Source organism: Tupaia chinensis, unplaced genomic scaffold (genome assembly GCF_000334495.1).
Source record: "Tupaia chinensis unplaced genomic scaffold, TupChi_1.0 Scaffold000168_1, whole genome shotgun sequence".
In the NCBI taxonomy this organism is placed as follows: domain Eukaryota; kingdom Metazoa; phylum Chordata; class Mammalia; order Scandentia; family Tupaiidae; genus Tupaia; species Tupaia belangeri.
In genome coordinates, this window is record NW_006159643.1 from 1,064,283 (window position 1) to 1,084,291 (window position 20,009).

Below are 20,009 nucleotides of genomic sequence, written 5' to 3' on the forward strand. Positions count from 1 at the left end.
CGGGTGGCTTACGAGTACGCGGAAGCCGAGGACAAGAGCATCCGGCTCGGCTTGTTTCTCATCATCTCGGGCGTCGTGTCGCTCTTCATCTTCGGCTTCTGCTGGCTTAGTCCCGCGCTGCAGGATCTGCAAGCCACGGCGGCCAATTGCACGGTGCTGTTGGTGCAGCAGATCGGCAAGGTGTTCGAGTGCACCTTCACCTGTGGCGCCGACTGCAGGGGCACCTCGCAGTACCCCTGCGTCCAGGTCTACGTGAACAACTCCGAGTCCAACTCCAGGGCGCTGCTGCACAGCGACGAGCGCCAGCTCCTGACTAACCCCAAGGTAAGGGTGCCCCGCGCGCCTGGGGCTCCCGGAGAACGGCACCTCGCTCCTGCCGAGCTCTCGAGATTTGGGGCAGCGTCGGTGGACCCGGGGCGGGGTGGGTTTGAAGCGCATTCGCGTTCCTAGGAAACCAGGCATCCAGGTTGTTCCAGAGCAAGTACACTGGGGAGCCTCAGGATAGGATCCTTCAGGTGGGTTTGTGGGGTGAGACCAGTGGCGCCCAGAGGCTCTGTTTACACCCCTGTCTTGCTTGGTCTCAGGTGTCAGCGCTTCTTTCAACCCCAGGGCTACAAGATGGGCTTTGGAGAAATTCAGGGAGCCAGAAAAGTTAACTTTTCCTCCGATTAAAGCCAGTAGGTAGCGGGAATCCACCTACTGCCATGCACCATCAGTGTCCCGGCTCCCACTGGCCACTTTGAGAATCGATGGAATGACTTTTCTTGGGAGATGGAAGGGGTATTTTAGCTCGTCCAAAGTTGTTTTGAGTCCATTGCTTTTTAGCTCTTTACAGTCGTTTTTAACTTAGGGTCCAAGATGAGGCTTTGAGGGTCGACCTGTAATCAAATGCGATATTCTGTATAGGTCCACTTTGAGGGACTACAGAAGGCTTTCACGAAATTGATTCTCAAAAGGGTCGAGGGTCTCTAGACTTTGAGAAAAGGGTCACCCACTGACTTCCTGTGTATCTAGGGGCACTCGGGAGTGGACTGGAGAAAGTAAAACTTGCTGAAAATAGAAAACCTTCAGTGAAATGTACAGAATATTCCTTTGCAACCAACTTCTTTCGATCTCACAAGCCAAAAAAGAAAAAAAAAGTTAAAACCTGGTTTAGGTCTCAAGGGGTGGAGGGCAGAGGGAGGGAGACTCAAAAAAGGTTCCCAGTGGAGAGAAAAACTTATAAAAAGCAGTGTCCTCGCTCTGTGAACTAATTCAGCTTTGTAGTGCACTTGGTTCTGGAAGAAAGGTTTTCTTTTATTATTCCCTTGGTCTTTTCAACTATCCTTGTTGCTAAACTATCAAAGTAAAGATGTGTGTCTTAAAAAAGTTACAGGCGTTTTTTTCCTTGTTCAAGGGCCGTATTTGAAGATCAAGCAGGAAAATAGTACAGAAGGGAATGAATTTTGTGTACATAGGAAAACTTTATATTGAATGTAATGAGATATCTACATATTAATCCCCCCCATTCTGTGTTAATGATTTGAAACAAGCTTATCATCACTCTGCAATGAAACATGTGGGCTTGTCTCCTAAACAGTAAATTCTTGAATTTGGGAAATTAAAAAACTTTATTTTAAAAATTTGACTCTTCTGAAAAAAAATGCTGCTGGTGACAAGTGATTGATCATTTACCATTTACCGGAGGCGGGGGGGAGGGGGCAGATATGAAGAGAAATACATAAACAATATTAGAGGAATGAGAATTTAGAATATAAAATCTAGAGTCCTTGTACAAGTTCTTGAAGAAGCAATGTCTCAAAGGCAAATCACGTCAATTTGCTTAATGCTCAGGAATATTAAAAGAAACATCCTGTCTTTTCCCCGTGATTAAACCAATAATATCTAAGAAAAATGCCAAGCAGTAGTAATGATTTAGAAATTATATGGTACAATAGTTCATTCTTTAGGATTCGTTATAGTTGGTGAGACATTGCTAATTATTTTAAGACAGTGGTTCAGACACTAACTAAAATTTACATATACATAAACCAGTAGATGGCTTATATCTAATCAAGACGTTGGTAAATTAGAATGTGCTATAAAAACACTGCTTCACAATTTCCAGGCAATTTTGAAGGACCTGGCAGAGAAAGTATATTGGAAGCATTAGGACATTGATTTTCAAATCACCTGGAAGCAATCACAATGCTTTATGTAATGCTAGGATTTCTCTGTCTCTCTTGTTCTCTGATGCAAATATCTGTGCTTTTCCAGTGCCAGTTCAGATCTTGGCAACAGTTGTTTTGAAGAAAAAACCTGAACAAAATAACATTTTAGAAAGTATTCCGGGAATGACAGAACTGGTGAAAGATACATTTATGTTACAGAAAGTGATGAACAACATCCCATCAAGGTTCTCTTAACCAAATTGATATATATGTCTTTTTATCCAGATTGTGGTTGTGTTGTAGCATTTATAGAACATAAAATTGTCCTCTAACAGTTTTATGTTTGAATTAGTAAATGCTCAATATGGAAATTCTTGTAAGCAATTGGTGATGGAAAAAATTTGATTAACCAAAATAATCATGCCAGGGTCAAGTATATCAGCAGAATGTTTCCATAGTGTCCTTGCAATTAGACAGTACCCATTGCCATCCCTTTTGCATCTTGGTCAACTAGATCTTTTCTTTGCCTGACCTTACCTCTTTATTAATGGCTTAGGTTTCCCACCCATTCTTTGTAAAATGTGTAAATTCCTTGTAGTGTCCCCAGACCCAACCACCTTAGACCTTCTCATTTCGACGCCCCACTGCATTTAAGAAATCCCTCCTTAGAGGGTACCAGCAGATGGCATAATGGTATCGTTGCTGGACTCCCACGTGGTCGACCATGATTCCAGTCCCAGACCTGGTGGCTTAAAACTCATGCCGGGTGCATGTGCCTGCGTGCCCAGAATCCCATGAGGACAATAGAGGAGAAGGGATGATAGCGTGGCTGTGCCCCCTACAGGGTGATTCTCACTTTCTGTCTCTCTGTCTCTAGCAAGCACATACATCCCATAGCAAAAATATCTCTTAAAAAAATAAAATAACCTCTTTTTAGAAAACTAGAATAAGGACTTTTTTTTTTTCTCTATCCTGAGTTTGCCTGAATTAATTACAGTAAAAGGCAAAGAAGGGGGAAGAATATCACCACCCTATAGACTACTAAGGAAGGTACTGTGAATAAATTAGATTTTTTTGACTGATAATTTTTAAAAACATCTTAAAGTCTTATTCAATTTATTATGTTTTGAATCATGTCCTTATTGTCCAAAGCAATCACTGTATTCAGTCATGTAATGTAGTATTCAAGTTAACTAATTATCTACAGGGAAAGAATCTGCACTGAGTTAACCATAGCAACACCTAAATTTTGAGTCAGCCTCCTCTTGCTAATGTTCCCATCACTGTTGCATTGTTTATGTTAAGAGCTTTGGTTCTCAATCACCTGGAGAACTTTGAAATAATTTTTTTCAAAGTTTATTTATTCCTCTCTTCCGTGAGCAAGATAGACAGAGAAAGAGAGAGAGAGAGAGAATCTCTACTTGATGCCGGGATCTAGCCCCATCCTTCAGCCAGCCCCAGGTCATAGGCAAGTGTGTGCCCAGAATACTCAGGGAGGTCTCAGGACTTCAACGAGGAGCCATCCCATGTAGGATTGCTTTCTAGAACATTAGATTTTACTGCTGTGCCACTGTTTGGCCCTTAAAAAGAAATTCTTATACCTGGGTCCATGCTCAGAGATCCTGATTTGGTCTTGGGTGGGACCTGAGCACTGATTTTTTTTTTTTTAATTTGGCAAGTGATCTTAATGTGTGAATAAGCATGAAAAACCAGTGTCTAGCAAATGTACTTACTCACAATGCAAGAAAAGCTACCTAGAACCAAAAAGGACTCACTGTCATTAATATGTGTATTTTCAAGTTAAAGGCTGTTGATGCTGGGCCTGCCCTGTAGCTTAGTAGGTTTTATTTTTAGGGAACCCCACCCCAAAAAATTAAAACAAAAATAAAATATATAGTCTCTGAGCACTCACTCTCTCACCTCACATGAAGAGGGCAGTTTTGAAAATTCATCTTTTTGGAATCAGCAGATGGCATAATGGTTGCGTCACTGGACTCCCACATAGTCTGTCATAGCTTAAGTCCAGGACCCCGTGACTTAAAACTCATGCTGGGTGCATGTGCATACGTGCCCAAGATCCTGAGAGGAAGATGGAGGAAAAGGTTTGTGGTGCGGCCATCCCCCCAGGGTTGATTTCTTACTTTCTATCTCTCTGTCTCTGTCTGTCTTGCCAGCAACTGCATGTGCCCTATAGCAAAAATCTCTCTTAAAAAAAAAAAATCTTTTCTTTGCCATCCAATGTGAATATTAATGTAAAAGCAATTATTTGCTTAAGGGAACCAAATCCCATATGGCCAACTGCAATTCAAATTCCAGCCCTGGAAGCTTGAAAAACACATCAGAGGTGTATGTATGTGTGTTCAAAATCCTGGCATGATGGAGAAATGGGGGAATAGGGATTGCAGCATGACCATTGGTATGCTTTCTCCCTTTTTCCCTTTCTCTGTCTTTCCCTGTGAGTGCGTACACCCTTCGGCAGTTAAAAATAAAAAGATATTTATGCTACTGAATATAGGAAGTTGGTCTAAAGAGAGACTCAAGAAAATTCTGAAAGAAAATATAAGAATCATTTAAAATTGGTCTAGAAAAATAAAATTAGTATGGAAGTAATATTTTAAAAATTATTAGGGACCGGCAGATAGTGTCATGGCTATGTCGCTGGACTTTCATGTAGTCGGCCACAGATCAAGTCCCAGACCCAAACTCATGCTGGGTGTGCATGCACGCATGCTCAAGATCCCAAGAGGAGAATGGAGGAGAAGGAATTGCAGCATGGCCATCCCCCCCCACCCCGCCCCAACCCCTGGCGGGTGATTTCTCGCTTTCTGTCTCTCTGTCTCTGTCTTTCTGGTGAACGCATGTGCCCTATAGAAAAAAAAAAAAAACTTTAAAAAAATGATTAGTTTAAATAAACTAAATCTACTAAATTCAAGGTATTTTCTTTTGCATCAATATATGCATTGGATGTCAAAGAAAGATGAATTTTTAAAGCTGCCCTCTTGTATGTGATGAGTGAGTGAGTGATCAGAGACTATTTTATTTTTGCTTTAAGTTTTGTTTTGCTTTTTCTGTCCACCAATAAAATCCTAAATCTGAAACTATTTTATTTTTGCTTTAAGTTTAGTTTTGCTTTTTCTGTCCACCAATAAAATCCTAGAAACAGAAGATAAATGTCTAGTTCTAAGAAACCAAGATTCTAGAAGTGAGAGAAATACATTGAAGTGAAGAATAACATAGGTGGGACTGGAGAAGACTTCAGGCTTTTAATTTTTTTTTAAATTTTAATTTATGATAAAGGCTATGAGAAAGGAAAAGAGAAAAGTAACCCTATCAAAGGGCTAGGTCACACTGCAGTCCCTTCCTTCAGCCCCCAGGATCCTGGACACATTGGTGCCTGGTGTGTTTCTCGGCTGCTGGGGCTGAGTACTTGAGCCATGGCTGGCATGTAGTGTCCAGTTCCCTAGTCCAGTGTGCTTCCAGCTGTGCCACAGAGGCTGGCCTTAGGATTTAAGTGTATTCCCTGAAGCAGGATACACTGAACCACAGGACATCATGGCTTACAGTCACCTCCTTGGTAATTCTTTATGTGTACGCTAGTGCACCTCACCCCAACGCAGTGCTGTGTCAGTAGAGTGGCCTGCTGGGAGTAATTTCTGAACTCCCCCTTCAGTGTTCAATTTGATACACTGTGTGCTCCGGGGAGGTCCATCACATCAGAGCTGCAATAAAAGGTTAAGCCAAATTGTGATGACTTCTCTGCCATCTTTATGGCTTCGTGGAAAAGTGGCTTTTCCTTTTGGTTGAGGGTAGCAGACAAGAAATGAAATTATGATGTAATTTCCCCTAACGATGGGTGGGTAAAGGGAATTCAGGCAGAGTACTGAGAGTGGTGGAAGCTAAGGTCTGCTCTTTTGAGTAGGGTGGTGAGAGAAGGCAGTTCTGGTGAAGTGACATTTGTCCATGAGGGGATGAGCAGAGGCTAAAAGGACGTATATTAATCAGGACCAGCAGATGGCGTAATCGTTACATTGCTGGACTCCCATGTAGTTGACTACAGTTCGAGTCCTGAATCAGGTGGCTTAAAACTCATACCAGGCACGTGTGAGTGCATGCCCAAAATCCGAAGAGGAGAAAGGAGGAGAAGGGATTGTGGTGTGGCCATCCTCCCTGGGTGCAGGTTGGCGGGGGGGTGCTTTTTTGCTTTCTGTCCCTCTGTCTCTCTCTCAATTTCACCAGCAAGTGCACATGCCCTATAACAAAAAACTTTACTAATAAAAAAAAAAAAATAAGTTAGGGACCAGCAGATGGCGTGATGGCTACATTGCTAGACTCCCACGTAGTTGACCGTGGTTCCAGTCCTGGACCCGGTGGTTTAAACTCATGCTAGGCACATGTGCGTGCATGCCCAGGATCCCAAGAGGAGAATGGAGGAGAAGGGATTGTGGCATGGCCCTCTCCCCTGGGGAGTGATTTCTTGCTTTCTGCCCACTGATTTTCTGTTGAGTGCAAGGGCCTTATAGCAAAAACCTTTCCGAAAAAAAAAAAAGAAATGAAAAAGAAATTAATCATGTGGCTATTTGGAAAAAGAATATTCCACAATCTGAGAAAAGAAGTGTGGCCCTGAATTAAGTGGCTGCTAAGTCTGTGTAAGGGATAGTGATGACAAGGAGGTTCAACCACAGTGAGCAAGGTGATGGACAGTGGGGGATGATATTCAAGTCCCAAAGAAGATGACTAGAACTTTAAATTTTATTCTATGCATGACAGTAAGCCATCTAACATTGGGCTTAGATTTCTATTATGTATTTATTTGTAATTTATCAGAGAGCAAGTATGCTCACCAGAGAGAGATACAGAGAGAGAGAGAGGGAAAGTGAGAAAGTTCCCCCCCCCCCATGGGAGATGGTCATACCACAATCTCTCTCTTCCATTTTATTCCAACTTTCAGGATTTGGAGCACACACATTCATGCGCCTGATGTGTTTTCCAAGTCACTGGCTCCAGGACCAGAACCATACAGTTGGCCATGTGGGATCCAGCCATATTAGCTACTTCACCACTGGCTGGTGCAAAAAATGCAAATAATCTGTCTGGCTACTGAATGAAAATAGAATTTGTTGTATGTGTGTATGCATGCACATGCTTATTTGTACAGAGTGAGAGGTACAGAGGCAAGATTGGAAACAGAGATAGGCAAAAATTGGTGGTGGGTAGCACCGGTAAGATTTACTGATGGATTCGGTATGAGAACCAAGGGAAAGCAGATTTGAGATGAACCCAAAGTTTGTGGCAAGTAGAGCAGGGAGATTGGAGATGTGTTTACTATTAGATGACAAAAACTAGAGGAGGAATAGGTCTGGAGGAGTGTGGATGAAAATCAAGGGCTTGCTTTTACATGTGCCTAACAGATACATATGAGGATGAGTTGTTGAGCCTCTGCCCTTAAAGAGATGATTATGGCATGGTCATCTCCCCTGAGGAGGAGGTTATTCTCTACACAAGCCCAATAGCAAATTAAAAAGAAAATAGGAAGGTTATCTTGAATTATCCAGATAGGCCAACAATGATCAAAAGGGTCCTTAAACATGAAAGACAGAAGCAAAAGAGGTCAGAAAAATACAATTTGAGAAAAAAAATAAACCAGTCATTCCTAACTTTGAGCCAAGGAATGCAATGCACACAGCCTCCTTTTCCGAAGAAGTGGGAAAAGGCAAGAAAATGGTTTCTCTTCAAGGTGTCCAGAAAGTAATGCAGCCCAACAGGCATCTTACTTTTAGCTCAATGAGTCCCATTGGGACTTCCACCTCCAGAATTGTCATAATTTGTAGTAAATTTATGTTGTTATAAGCGGCAATAGAAACAAACGCAGAAGCCAAGAAAGGTTTATGAATATAACTAATAAAATGACATATTTACATATCTCATCAGAATGTATTAATAGTCTACCTTTATTATGTCACTTTAAAAACAATCCAGTCTGCAGAATGTTAGGATCTATCTGTCAGAGATTACTTGTCATGACCAGCCTCTAACCTTCTTTTGTGGATGTCATTCATGAAGATCTTAGTTTATATTTGTAAGGTTTCTCAAAATTATATATCAAATTAATCTAAAACTAAAAATCAAAAGACATTTATGATATGACAATATATTTTAGTTACAGTTTGGAAAATTGTTTATCACAAACTTGCTTCACAGTCATAAAGCTTTTTATTATTAACATGTTATATTTATTTAAAATGTTTTTAGCACTCATTATGAATGTCAAGTTTCATTTCCCTTGGGCTTACTTTTTTTCTGTCTTTAGTCTAATTTCATATTCAGTTGAGTTCCTAGATCAATGGTACATTTATATTACAATTATCATAATTACTCACAGTAAAATACTGAACAGAATGGTTTTTATTATTGCATATGTTTCTAACCATTCCTCATGCTGTGCCGTAGATATTCTCTAGGACACATAAATCAATGTGTAAAAATGTGTACTTTTCTTTCATAGTAGTATTCTTTATTTTTTTAAACAACCAGTGTTGTAGTTACAAATCATTGTGTTTATATAATTTTGTGACCATTTTTATAAATATGCTAATTCAAATGCATTCATTTTATGTATTTGCTTTCTTTTTTTTCTTTTTTTTTTTTGGAGAGTTTTTTTGTTGTTGTTGTTGCTCTAGGGTATGTATACTCACCTGAGAGACAGAGAGACAGAAAGCAAAAAATCACCCCTCAAGGGGGATGGCCATGCCACAGTTCTTTCTCCTTTTCTCTCCTATTGGAAATTCGGGCATGTACACAAACGTGCCTGGCATGAGTTTTAAGCTGCTGGGTCCAGGACTCTAACCATGGTCAACTACATGGTAATCTCGTGACACAACAATTACACCATCTACTGGTCCCTGTATTTGCTTTGTCGAGTGTTAGAATCCAGCAGATTAGGTCAGTAGAAGGTCTCTGAAAAGTTAAGTACACATGAGAAAATATTGAAACTTGTTTCTTCATTATCATTCATCTGATTGATACAGCAGACAAATGGGACTTTGAAACCTTATCCAAAGTCCAGTTTACTGGTTCTAATCTATATTACAGAAGCATATATTGATTTCATTGGAGAAAATTAAATCCTAGAAAATAGAAGTTTAATCCATTTTTTTCTCTGGATCAATTATCTAAACCGAAGACCTCAAACTATAAAACTACTGTGCAATACACTGGGGAAGCTCTGAGAGACATCAGAGTAGGCAAAGACTTCTTACATACGACCCACAAAGCACAGGAAATAATCCCAAAAATAGACAAGTAGATTATATCATTTTAAGTTCCTGCACAGCAAACGACATAGAAATTAGTGTAAATCAACAACCCTTGGAATGGGAGAATATTTTTGTAAACTATGCCTCACAAAAAGGACTGATAACCTGAATACACAGTGAACTCAAGCAGCTTACCAAAAGAAAATGATCAACCAAATTGAAAAATGGGAAAATGAGCTAAGTAAACAACTCTCTAAGGAAGACATACGAACAGCCAAAAGCATATGGAAAAATGCTCAACATCCTTCATCATAAGGGAGATGCAAATCTAACCATAATGAGATACCACCTAACTGCAGTAAAAATGGCTAAAATTAAAAAATAAAAAAAATGATAAGTGCTGGTGAGGCTGTGGTGAAAAGAGAACTCTCCTACACTGTTGGTGGGAATGCAACTTAGTCCAGCCACTATGGAGAACAATTTGGAGATTCCTCAGAGATCTACAAATAGAACTACCATATGATCCAGGAATTCCACTCCTAGGTATCCACCCAAAGGGTTGGAGAACATTCAGTCCTAAAAGTGCTTCACATCTGTGTTTATTGTGGCATTATTCACAATTGCTAAGACATGGAACCAACCCAAATGTCCACAAACAGATGAATGGGTTAGAATAGTGTGTCACATATACTCTATGGAATACTACTCTACCATAAAAACACAAGACCCTGGCATTTGATAGAAAGTGGATGAATATGGAAGGTTTACTGCTGAGTGAAACAAGCTAGGCTATGAACAAGAGACATTGTATGTCTCCACTTAATATATACTGACTGTCTGCACTCTATGACAGAAACTGAAAGATCGATTAGAGGATATAGAAGCATGGAAAATGGTTACTGATTCTGCAGACAGTGTGGGAAGAGGGTGGGAGAAGAGGGAGAGTATGAGGAAAGGAATCAAGGAATAAAAATAGGTTAGATATTTATGGGACACAGAAATGGATAATTATCTGTTGATGTGTATGATATCTTTAACTGGTCTGACGTGAAGTATATTCATGTTGAGTAATTCATTTTACAAGCTGTAGTGATGTACAATGATTGAACGTATAAAATAATAAATAATAAAATACATAATTTTTTATAATTTTAGATAATTGATGTACAATGATTGAATGTATCAAATAAACTAATAAAATATATAATTTTTTATAATTTTAGATAATTGTCCTTATCAGAACAAATTTAAGCCAAAGAACTGAAGACCAGACCATAATACTGTTAAGTGAGATAAATTTTCCATTCTGATTATAATTACTTTTTGTTCTATTTCAAAGATAAGAATAGTAACAGAATTCATCAATATTTTCCCCCAAACCTGTTTCTGTTCTAAAGTCATTTGTTTCTATTAGTAATACCATTAATCTCTAAAATTAATCCTGTTTTGACTTTCACTGCCACTGTCTTAGTGAAGGTCATTATCTTTTGCCTCTTTACAATATCTCTTTACTGATCTCCTCATATCTAGTATCTTTCTTCCTCCAAACTAGTGATTCTCAAAGTTTGATCAGTGAACTAGCGAGATCAACATTGTCTGTGAATTTGTTAGAAATGTGCACTCCCACGTCCTATTCTAGGCCCATTAAATCTGAAACTCCACCCAAATGTCTGATTTAGTTGTTCTGTGCTGAAGTTTAAGAATTTAGACAGTAAGAAACCAGCAGTTAGCGTAATGGCTATGTCAGTGGACTCCCATGTAGTCGACTGCAGTTCAAGTCCCTGACCCGGTGGCTTAAACTCACGCTGACTGTGTGTGCATGCGTGTCCAAGATCCCAAGAGGAGAATGGAGGAGAAAGGATTGCGGCGTGACCATCCCCCCGAGGGGTGATTTCTCACTTTCTGTCTCTCTGTCTCTCTTCATCTGTCTGGCGAGCACACGTGCCCTATAGCAAAACCCTCTCCAAAAAAAGAAAAGAAAAAAAAGAATTTGTACAGTAAAAATATCTATCTACCAAGTTACTAGATAAAGAAAATGAAATAATGTAAAGCAAACAGTATGAAATGTGGCAACAAAAGGAAACAATGTCAGCATATAAAACAACTAAAAAAATTATATTTAAACCTAAAAATATGTTATTATATTAGCTATAAATGGACTAACTCTTCTAATTAAAAGATGGATTGTTGGACTGGGAAAAAAATCAAACCACAAAATACTGCTTTCAAAAGTACTATATGAAATATAAGATTATAGGAAGGTTGAAAATAAAAATATAGGCAAATACACACCATACATCAACCAAAAAAGAAAAATATCTGGAGTACCTATATTATATAAAACACAATAGATGTTGAGGCCCAAAATCTTTTATTACAGGTAAAAAGGAAGATTTCATAATTGTAAAAGGGTAAGTTCAACAGAATATAACAATTCTGTATTGGAGTATACTTAAAAATTTCACTTCTAACACACACAAAAAAATTAATGTCATAAAATAACCAAATAAAAGTAACATCTATAAAAATCTACTAAATTTGAGTAATATGTTTAACTAACTCAATTGACATACATAAAATACTACATGTAGTAGCATTAAGTAACATTTACAAAACTGACTATATTCTGACCATAAAGCAAGAAAAAAAATTCATAGATTATATATAATAAAGAATATATCCTTACTGAAATTAAGGTAGAAATTAACAACAGAAGAGATAAATAGAAAATCCACATATCTTTGGATAATAAATATTACACTATAAAATCCTAAATAATTTAGAGGTCAAGAAAAAGAAGTCATGGGACCAGCAGATGATGTAATGGTTACATCGCTGGACTTCCATGTAGTCAACTGCGGTTCAAGTCCCGGACCTGTTTTGTGCCTGGAAGTCTCGAGAGGAGAATAGAGAAGAGATTATGGTATGGTCATCCCTCTTGGAGGGTGATTTCTTGCTTTCTCTCTCTCTCTTGCTCTCTCTGTTGAGAGCATGTGCCCTACGGCAAAAAATATCTTTTAAAAAAATAAATAAGAAGTCACAATGCAGAACTGCCAGATGGTATAATGGTTACATCACTGGACTCCCACATGGCCAACTGCGGTTTAAATCTCAGACCTGGAGGCTTCAAATTCATGCTGGGAGTGTGTGTGTGCATGCCCAAAATCCTGAGAGGAGAATGAATGAGAAGTCATTGTGGCATGGTCATCCCCCCGTAGGGAATGATTTCTTGTTCTCTCTCTCTCTCCAGTAAGTGCACATGCCATATAGCAAAAATATCTCTCTAAAACAACAACAACAACAAAAAAAAAAAAAAAAGAGAGAGAGAGAGAGAAGTAGTCAGAATAGAAATTTGGAAATATTTTTAACCAAATCGTAAAAAGACTACATTTAGGAGTCAGCAGGTGGCTTGGTAGTTAAGGCACTGGTCTCCTGCATGGGCTGACTGCATTGAAGTCCTGGACCTGACAGCTTGCTTTCTCATTTTACCTCTCTTTGTCTGTCTCTCTCTGGTGAGCACACATGCCCTATAGCAAAATTAAAAAGCAATAATAAAATTAAATAATTGTTTAAAACCATTTTACATATAAAATGTTTTGAATGCAGCTAGGACTATGACTAGAGAAAGTGTATTCTCTGTGTTTTTATTTTATGTAAAGCTCAAAGTCAGGGAAAATTAATCTGTGATGTTAAAATCAATATGTTTGCCTTTGGGGAAAACAAGTGGATTTAGAGTGTGTTAATAGTCTTCCTTGGCCTGAGTGGTTGGTTACACAGCTGTCTTCATTTGGTAATAATTCAGTGAACAAACTTATTAACTTTTGCACTCCTCTATATTTTATGTTGTGTATCCTATAATTTTGAAACATTTTTAAAGTAGCACTTATGTTAACAACCAGAACTATAGACCACCCAGAGTAATATAACAAACTATGCAACACTTTGGGGAAAAATTTACTGAAAGACATAAAAGATATGGAATATTCATCAGGAATAAGATGAGTTTATGAGTAAGAACTAATTGAACTCTTAGCTCTTATTTATATAAAATAAATAAAATCTGATATATACTTCACACCTATAGAAAAAAACTTCAAGTGGATTAAAACCCCAATGTGAAAAGAAAATTGTAAAACTTTTGGGAGATGACATAAGACATATGTTTATGATATAGGCCTAAGAAATACATTTTTTTAAAATTTAGATTTTTGTCCCAGGGCACATGCACTTGCCAGAGAGAGACAGAGAGGGGGAAAGTGAGAAATCACACACTGGGGGTGGGTGGGGGCGGGTAGGGGATGACCATGGCCTCATCCCATCTGCTCCATCTCCTCTTGGGGTTTTGGACATGCATACATGCCCAGCGTGATTTTCAAGCCACTGCGTCCAAGACTCAAACCATGGTCAGCCATGTGGAAGTCCAGCACCTTAACCACCACACCACCTTCTGGCCCAGCCTAAGTGTTTTAAAGTGAAGCTAAAGGAATAAATCATAAAATAAATGATTGATAAATTTGAACACATTAAAATAACAATTCTACATGACTAAAATTGCAGACAGTGAAAATATTATAGACGATATTGGCAAAACAAATAAAAAAGGATTATCCAATATATCTGAAAATGTCTACAAACCATTAAGAAAATGACATGGATCACATAATGGGAAAATACGCAAAAGATATGTGCAGGCAATTTATGAAAGAAATGCACATGGCCAGATAATGTGTAAAGGTGCTCAATTCCAATAATGTCAAGGAAATTCAAATGAAACAATAATTGATACCGTTTGACACTCATTAGATTGGCAAAATTTAATATTTCTCCAGTATTAGTGAAAACTGGAGAAAACTGTAAGTCTCACTCATTGATGCAAACTTGATTCAACTAGTAATTAGGAAAATAATTATACCTACCCAGCATAACCAAAGCTGTGCAAACCTGACCATGTAGCAACTTTTCAATATGTTTACCCTATAAAACCTTTAACACATGTCCAAGAAAATATATGTAAGGATTTACATTGCAGAACTGTTTATATTAGTGAAAAAGTAAGAATGATATAATTAAATTAATTAGGATATTGGATAGGGGAACTTTTAATAGGAATCTAACAGCAGTTACTTAAAGTAGAACCAGTATTGAGAATGTGAGTGAACTTGCAGGTAGTCCATTGGCAGTGTGGTTGTACCATACTGATTTGGAAAGTCTTTAAAGACCCAGGTTCTCACTATCTGGTCTGTCTTCTCTCTCTATGTGTCTCTAGTTCCCTTTTCTTCCTCTTGTAAAGACCAATCATTGGATTTAGCACCTATCCTAATCCACTATGACCTATCTTTACTATTAATTACATCCCAAACACCCTGTTTTCAAGTTAGACCATGTTCTTAGGTTCCAGGTGGATGTGAATTTAAGGGGGACACTGTTCATCCCAGTACAGTAGGTATAGTCTTTGACCCAATAATACTACTCTGGTAATATACTCAAGGAAAAAAAAAATCACAGAATTGTTGAAAGATGTAGCTTTAAATATATCATTTGCAGTATTGTATAAAATTGCAAAGCATCTGAAACTAATGTCCAATAATAGGGTACTGTTATAATAGTATGTTGATTCTAAGTGTATATTAGAAATGTTTACTATTAAACAGATATGTATTTATATGGTGAAATGTACATTAAACTTATTTTAGAAATTTTTGTTGTGACAAAATGTTTATAGTATATTATTTAAAAAGTAGATTACAAAATAGTATGGTTCCACATTAAAAAAAAGGGAGGGTGGGACCAGCAGTTAGCATAATGGCTATGTTGCTGGACTCTCACGTAGTCCACCGCAGTTCGAGTCCCAGACCCAGCGGCTTAAACTCACGCCGGGCGCCTGTGCGTGCGTGCCCACGATCATGAGAGGAGAATGGAGGAGAAGGGATTGCGGCCTGACCATCCCCTCTGGGGGGTGATTTCTCGCTTTCTGTCCCTCTCTCTCTCTCTGTCTGTCTGGCGAGTGCATGCGCCCTATAGCAAAAACATCTCCAAAAAAAAAAAGAAAAAAAGGGAGGGTGTTTTTCACAAAGTTTATGGAAAATGTGTTTTATGAAAAACTGCTTGAATTTCCCAGTATTTTTGCACTAAAATAAACTTGTACTTTAATTCCATTTTTCCATTAACTTTGTGAAGTCCCCTTGTACATGCTTGTGTTTATATGCACATCTACACACCACTCACTTTCTCTTTTTTTGTATCTCTTTTTATCATATGTGGCTTTAATTTTTTCTTTTTAGTTACAGATATATATTAATCCTTGGCAAATAACAGTAATACACCGTCATTTGAAAAATGCAACAAGATGTGAGATCTGACTTCTTCCATGTAAATTTCAAATTTTTTATATAAAAAATACACTGAACATAAAGATAAAAGTCAAGATGGAAAAACACCAATCATTGTATCTTATTTTATTTTTTAAGGGAGGTTTTTGCCGTAGGGCACATATACACTTGCTGGAGAGCCAGAGAGACAGAAAGTGAGAAATCACCTCCCAAGGTGGATGACCACACCCCAGTCTCTTCTCCATTCTCCTCTTGGGATTGGGCATGCATGTACATGCGCCCAGCATGGGTTTTAAGCTGGGTCTGGGACTCGAACCATGGTCGACTACATGAGAGTCCAGTGACTTAATCATTATGCCATCTGCCATTTTATTTTTGACCACCTGTAACTTCTAAATTTTATCCAATAAAGATAGTTTATTTTTATAATAAGAAGAAAACTGGAAACGTTAGTTTAAAATAAATCTGTGGGAGATGGCCTGTGGAATAGCAGTAAAATGTAACTCTGTGACACAGTCCCACATGGGAAGATTCCTGGTCAAGTCCAAGATCTCCCTAAGTACCCCAAGCACATGCATGCCCATAAATCAAGCTTGACTGAAGGGGGGTTGGACTGTGGCATCAACACTCTGTTGGGGGGCGGGCACTCTCTCTAACTCATGGAAGAAATGAATAAGCTTTAAAAAATAAAAAACGAAATAGATGTTCTGAGAAGCACACAGGAAAAGACTAAATAATACAACCGAGAAGATAAATGTCTTGAAGCTGCCTACTTACAAAACCAAAGTGTGCTGTGCTTTTGTGTCTATCTCACCTGTTCCGACTTGAGTTGCCACAGTAAAGAACTGAAAAGACCCCTTGCACAACCCCATTTCGGGGATCGTGTAAGGTTTCAGTAATAGTTTAGGACAGAGCTGGGCACGTAGCAGGTTCCGAGAAGCTGTGTGGTAGAATGGCAAAGGTAAGTGTGTCAGAATCCAGGTACTTCTTGTTAGGTGTATATCTGTAGGCCAGTCACTCAACCTCTCAATCCTGTTTCTTTGCCAGCTGAGGATTATTGATGATACATGAGGGAGAACTCAAAAAGTTTGTGGAAAAATTGAAAGCACAAGATTATTTTGGTGCAAATAATTTTAGAAATCTGTACGTAGTTTTCTCATAATACTTTCCATGAACTTTTAAAGCCCTCCCCCTTCCCCCCCCCCACATACACACACACCTTCTAGCATATAAGGTTCCTAGCAAGTATTCCTCACAAACACTTGTAGAACAAATAAATCTTAGTGTTTGCTTTTGTGGTTACTAGGATGTTAAGCAGGGAGAATTTCCTTTTTTCAAAGAGATTTTTCCTGTAGGGCTTGTGTGCTCTCCAGAGAGACAGAAAGCAAGAAATCACTCCTCATGGGGAGATGGCTACACCACTATCTCTTCTCCTCTGTTCTCCTCTTGGGATTGTGGGCACACACGCACATGTGCCTGGTGTGCGTTTTAAGCCCCCAGGTCCAGGACTTGAACCATGGTCAACTATGTGGGAGTCCAGTGACATAATCATTACGCTAACTGCTGGTCCCAAGCTTGGAGTATTTCACATAAGAAAAGAATTCAGAGACTCTGTGAAAACTTAGTAATTTTGAGCCGACAGTACGCTTCCAGGTCGTTCAGTGTCTTTGACTTTCTCTGTTCTTGATCTCCATAGCTGGTGGAATGTGTCTACTTGTACAAAATATTATGGTTACATTATTTAAAAATCTCCATGGTGTCATTAATTCAGCAGATGCTTACTGAGTACCTGCCATGTGTTAGGAATGCAGTCACTGGTGAAAGAACCGCCTCTGAGCTGGAGCTTACTTTCTGGTACAGTCTTTGAGGGCACCACACTGCTGTGGTGGGTGCTTACCACTTTGCTTTGGGGTAGCATCTACCTCCTCCATCCATTGAGTTTCCTTTCATCCAGCTCTGTCTGTCATACCCATGTGATGTACTGAATGTTCTCTTCTGGATAATGTTGAACACCTTGCCTTTCAGTGTTTTCTTCTGACATTTATTTGGTTTTGTGGAGCAGCTGGATCAAAAATTAACAGTACACATTTACAGCATTAAAATTTTGCTGGGCTTCTAAATTTTCTTGAAATGCTAAGCATCTTTAAGGAGTGAAGAATTTTTGTTTTCAAAAAGATCAATTTATATATGAATCCTCAACAAGCTTACCAAAGATAAGCTCAAAAAACAAAAAATCAAAAGCAAGAATAAGGAAATAACCACAAATACAGGAAAAGTTTAAATAATTTCAAGTGGATACTTTGATGCATTCTGTGCTAATAAACTTAAAACCAAGGGATGACATGGTGATTCTCTAGAATAATACAAATTTCTAGATAAAACAATCTAGTAGATCCCAAAAATAGGTCAGTTACTATAGAGAAAATGAAGAAAGTTCTCAAATACTGAAACATAATATCTTCAATTTTATGAAAACAGATAATCCTACTTTAAACTATGCCAGAGAATACAGAAATAAGGAAAATTTATTAATTCTTTTTTATAATTTTAAGATTACATTTATGGGACCAGCAGTTGGCATGATGACTATGTCACTGGACTCCCATATAGCCAACCATGGTTGCACACACATACACACCACTGAGCATGTGTATGTGTGTGCCCAAGATCCCAAGAAGAGAATGGAGGAGAAGGGATTGTGGCGTGTCCATTCCCCCTGGGGGTGATTTCTCACTTTCTGTCTCTATGTCTCTCTCTCTTTCTGGCGAACACAGCCACCCTATAGCAAAAACCTCTCAAAAAAAAAAAAAAGGTTACATTGATGACACAGAATCTATGATAACAAACATACAAATGAAAATTATAGGACAGTGTCTCAAGAATATTTACTTAAAATCTTAAGTGAAACAATAATAGCAGTCCCAGGAGTTTTAAATTTTAGTTTTCTTTATCCATATTTTCTAAAATAGTCTTCCTGTCAGAATCACACACCTTGTCTTGTAAGTATGAGATACCATGATAGGGACCAGCAGTTAGCACAATGGCTATGTCGCTGGACTCCCATGGAGTCGACCTTGGTTCAAGTCCCGGACCTGGTGACTTAAACTCATGCTGGGCACATGTGCGTGCGTGCCCAAGATCCCAAGAGGAGAATGGAGGAGAAGAGATTGCGGCATGGCCATCCCCCCTGGGGGTTGATTTCTCACTTTCTGTCTCTCTGTCTCTGTCTTTCTGGTGAGCGCACGCACACTATAGCAAAAACCTCTCAAAAAAAAAAAAAGATAGCATGATAGAGGTGGTCTCGTGTCAGAGATCACAGTATGCCTACAGATAATGGGTCTGTCACCGAAGTGGGCCAGAGTGTGTACATTTTTTACAGACTGATGTAATAGAAATTACACATTATTCTGTAGCAAATGTAACATAAATCAAATCAAGACAGACAAAATGAAGGAAAAATTTGGCATGTGACAAAAATTTAATTTCCTTATGTAGATTCTTAGACATTAGCGAGAAAATGACCAAAATGGACAAAGATCAAGAAGAATCAGGTTGCAGAAGACAAAAATGACTTGGAAATGTAAATTAGAACAGGAAGTTTGCTATTCCATCTACCAGAGCTTAATTGAAGTCCTTTCTTTTAAAGAGATGGAGGAAGGTGCTCTCACAAACTACTGGTGGAAGTACAGTCAATACGGTGTCTTTAGAGCACCATAATTATAAATGTATTGCACTTTTATTCTTTCTGTTCTTACACTCGTGTCCATAGATGCTTGTAAAAGGAAGTTTTCACTCCTTTATAACTGCAAAAGGTGCAAACAACTTTATTTTCATTAGAGGACTGATTAATAAATTTTGTCACCACTACACAGCGAAGTTTCAAAAGGAATGAGATAGATATGAAATAGTAGAGTGCTAAGCTATTTTGGCAAATGAAAGAGCAAGACTCAGAAGAGTATGCTTCCATCCATGTTGAAGTAGTGTGTAGAAAATGCCTGGAAAAGGACCAGATGGCCTAACAGTTACATCTCTGCACTCCCACGTAGTCAGCCACAGTTCGAGTTCTGGACCTGTCAGCTTAAAACTCACACTGGCTGTGTGTGCATGCCCAAAATCTCAAGAGGAGAATGGAAAGGAAGGGCTTGTAGTGTGGTTATCCACCCTGGAGGTGTGCTTTCTCTCTTTCTTGTCTCTCTGCCTCTGGTAAGAGCACATACCCAATAGCAAAAATCTCTCTCTCAACAACAACAAAAAAGCAAAGAAAATGCCTGCAAGAA

The 20,009-nt window shown here is 38.6% G+C and overlaps 1 protein-coding gene across 1 annotated transcript in view; it reads left to right on the top strand.

The window, feature by feature from the left end:
* Positions 1 to 6: 6 nt before the first annotated feature.
* Positions 7 to 20,009, top strand: part of KCNMB4 (potassium calcium-activated channel subfamily M regulatory beta subunit 4) — a gene marked incomplete at its 5' end in the record, with an annotated part of 78,103 nt that continues 58,100 nt past the window's right edge. Inside the window, one exon of the mRNA XM_006146178.3 lies at positions 7 to 324. Coding sequence (XP_006146240.1) covers positions 7 to 324 — 318 coding nt within the window. The remainder of the gene's footprint in view (positions 325 to 20,009) is intronic.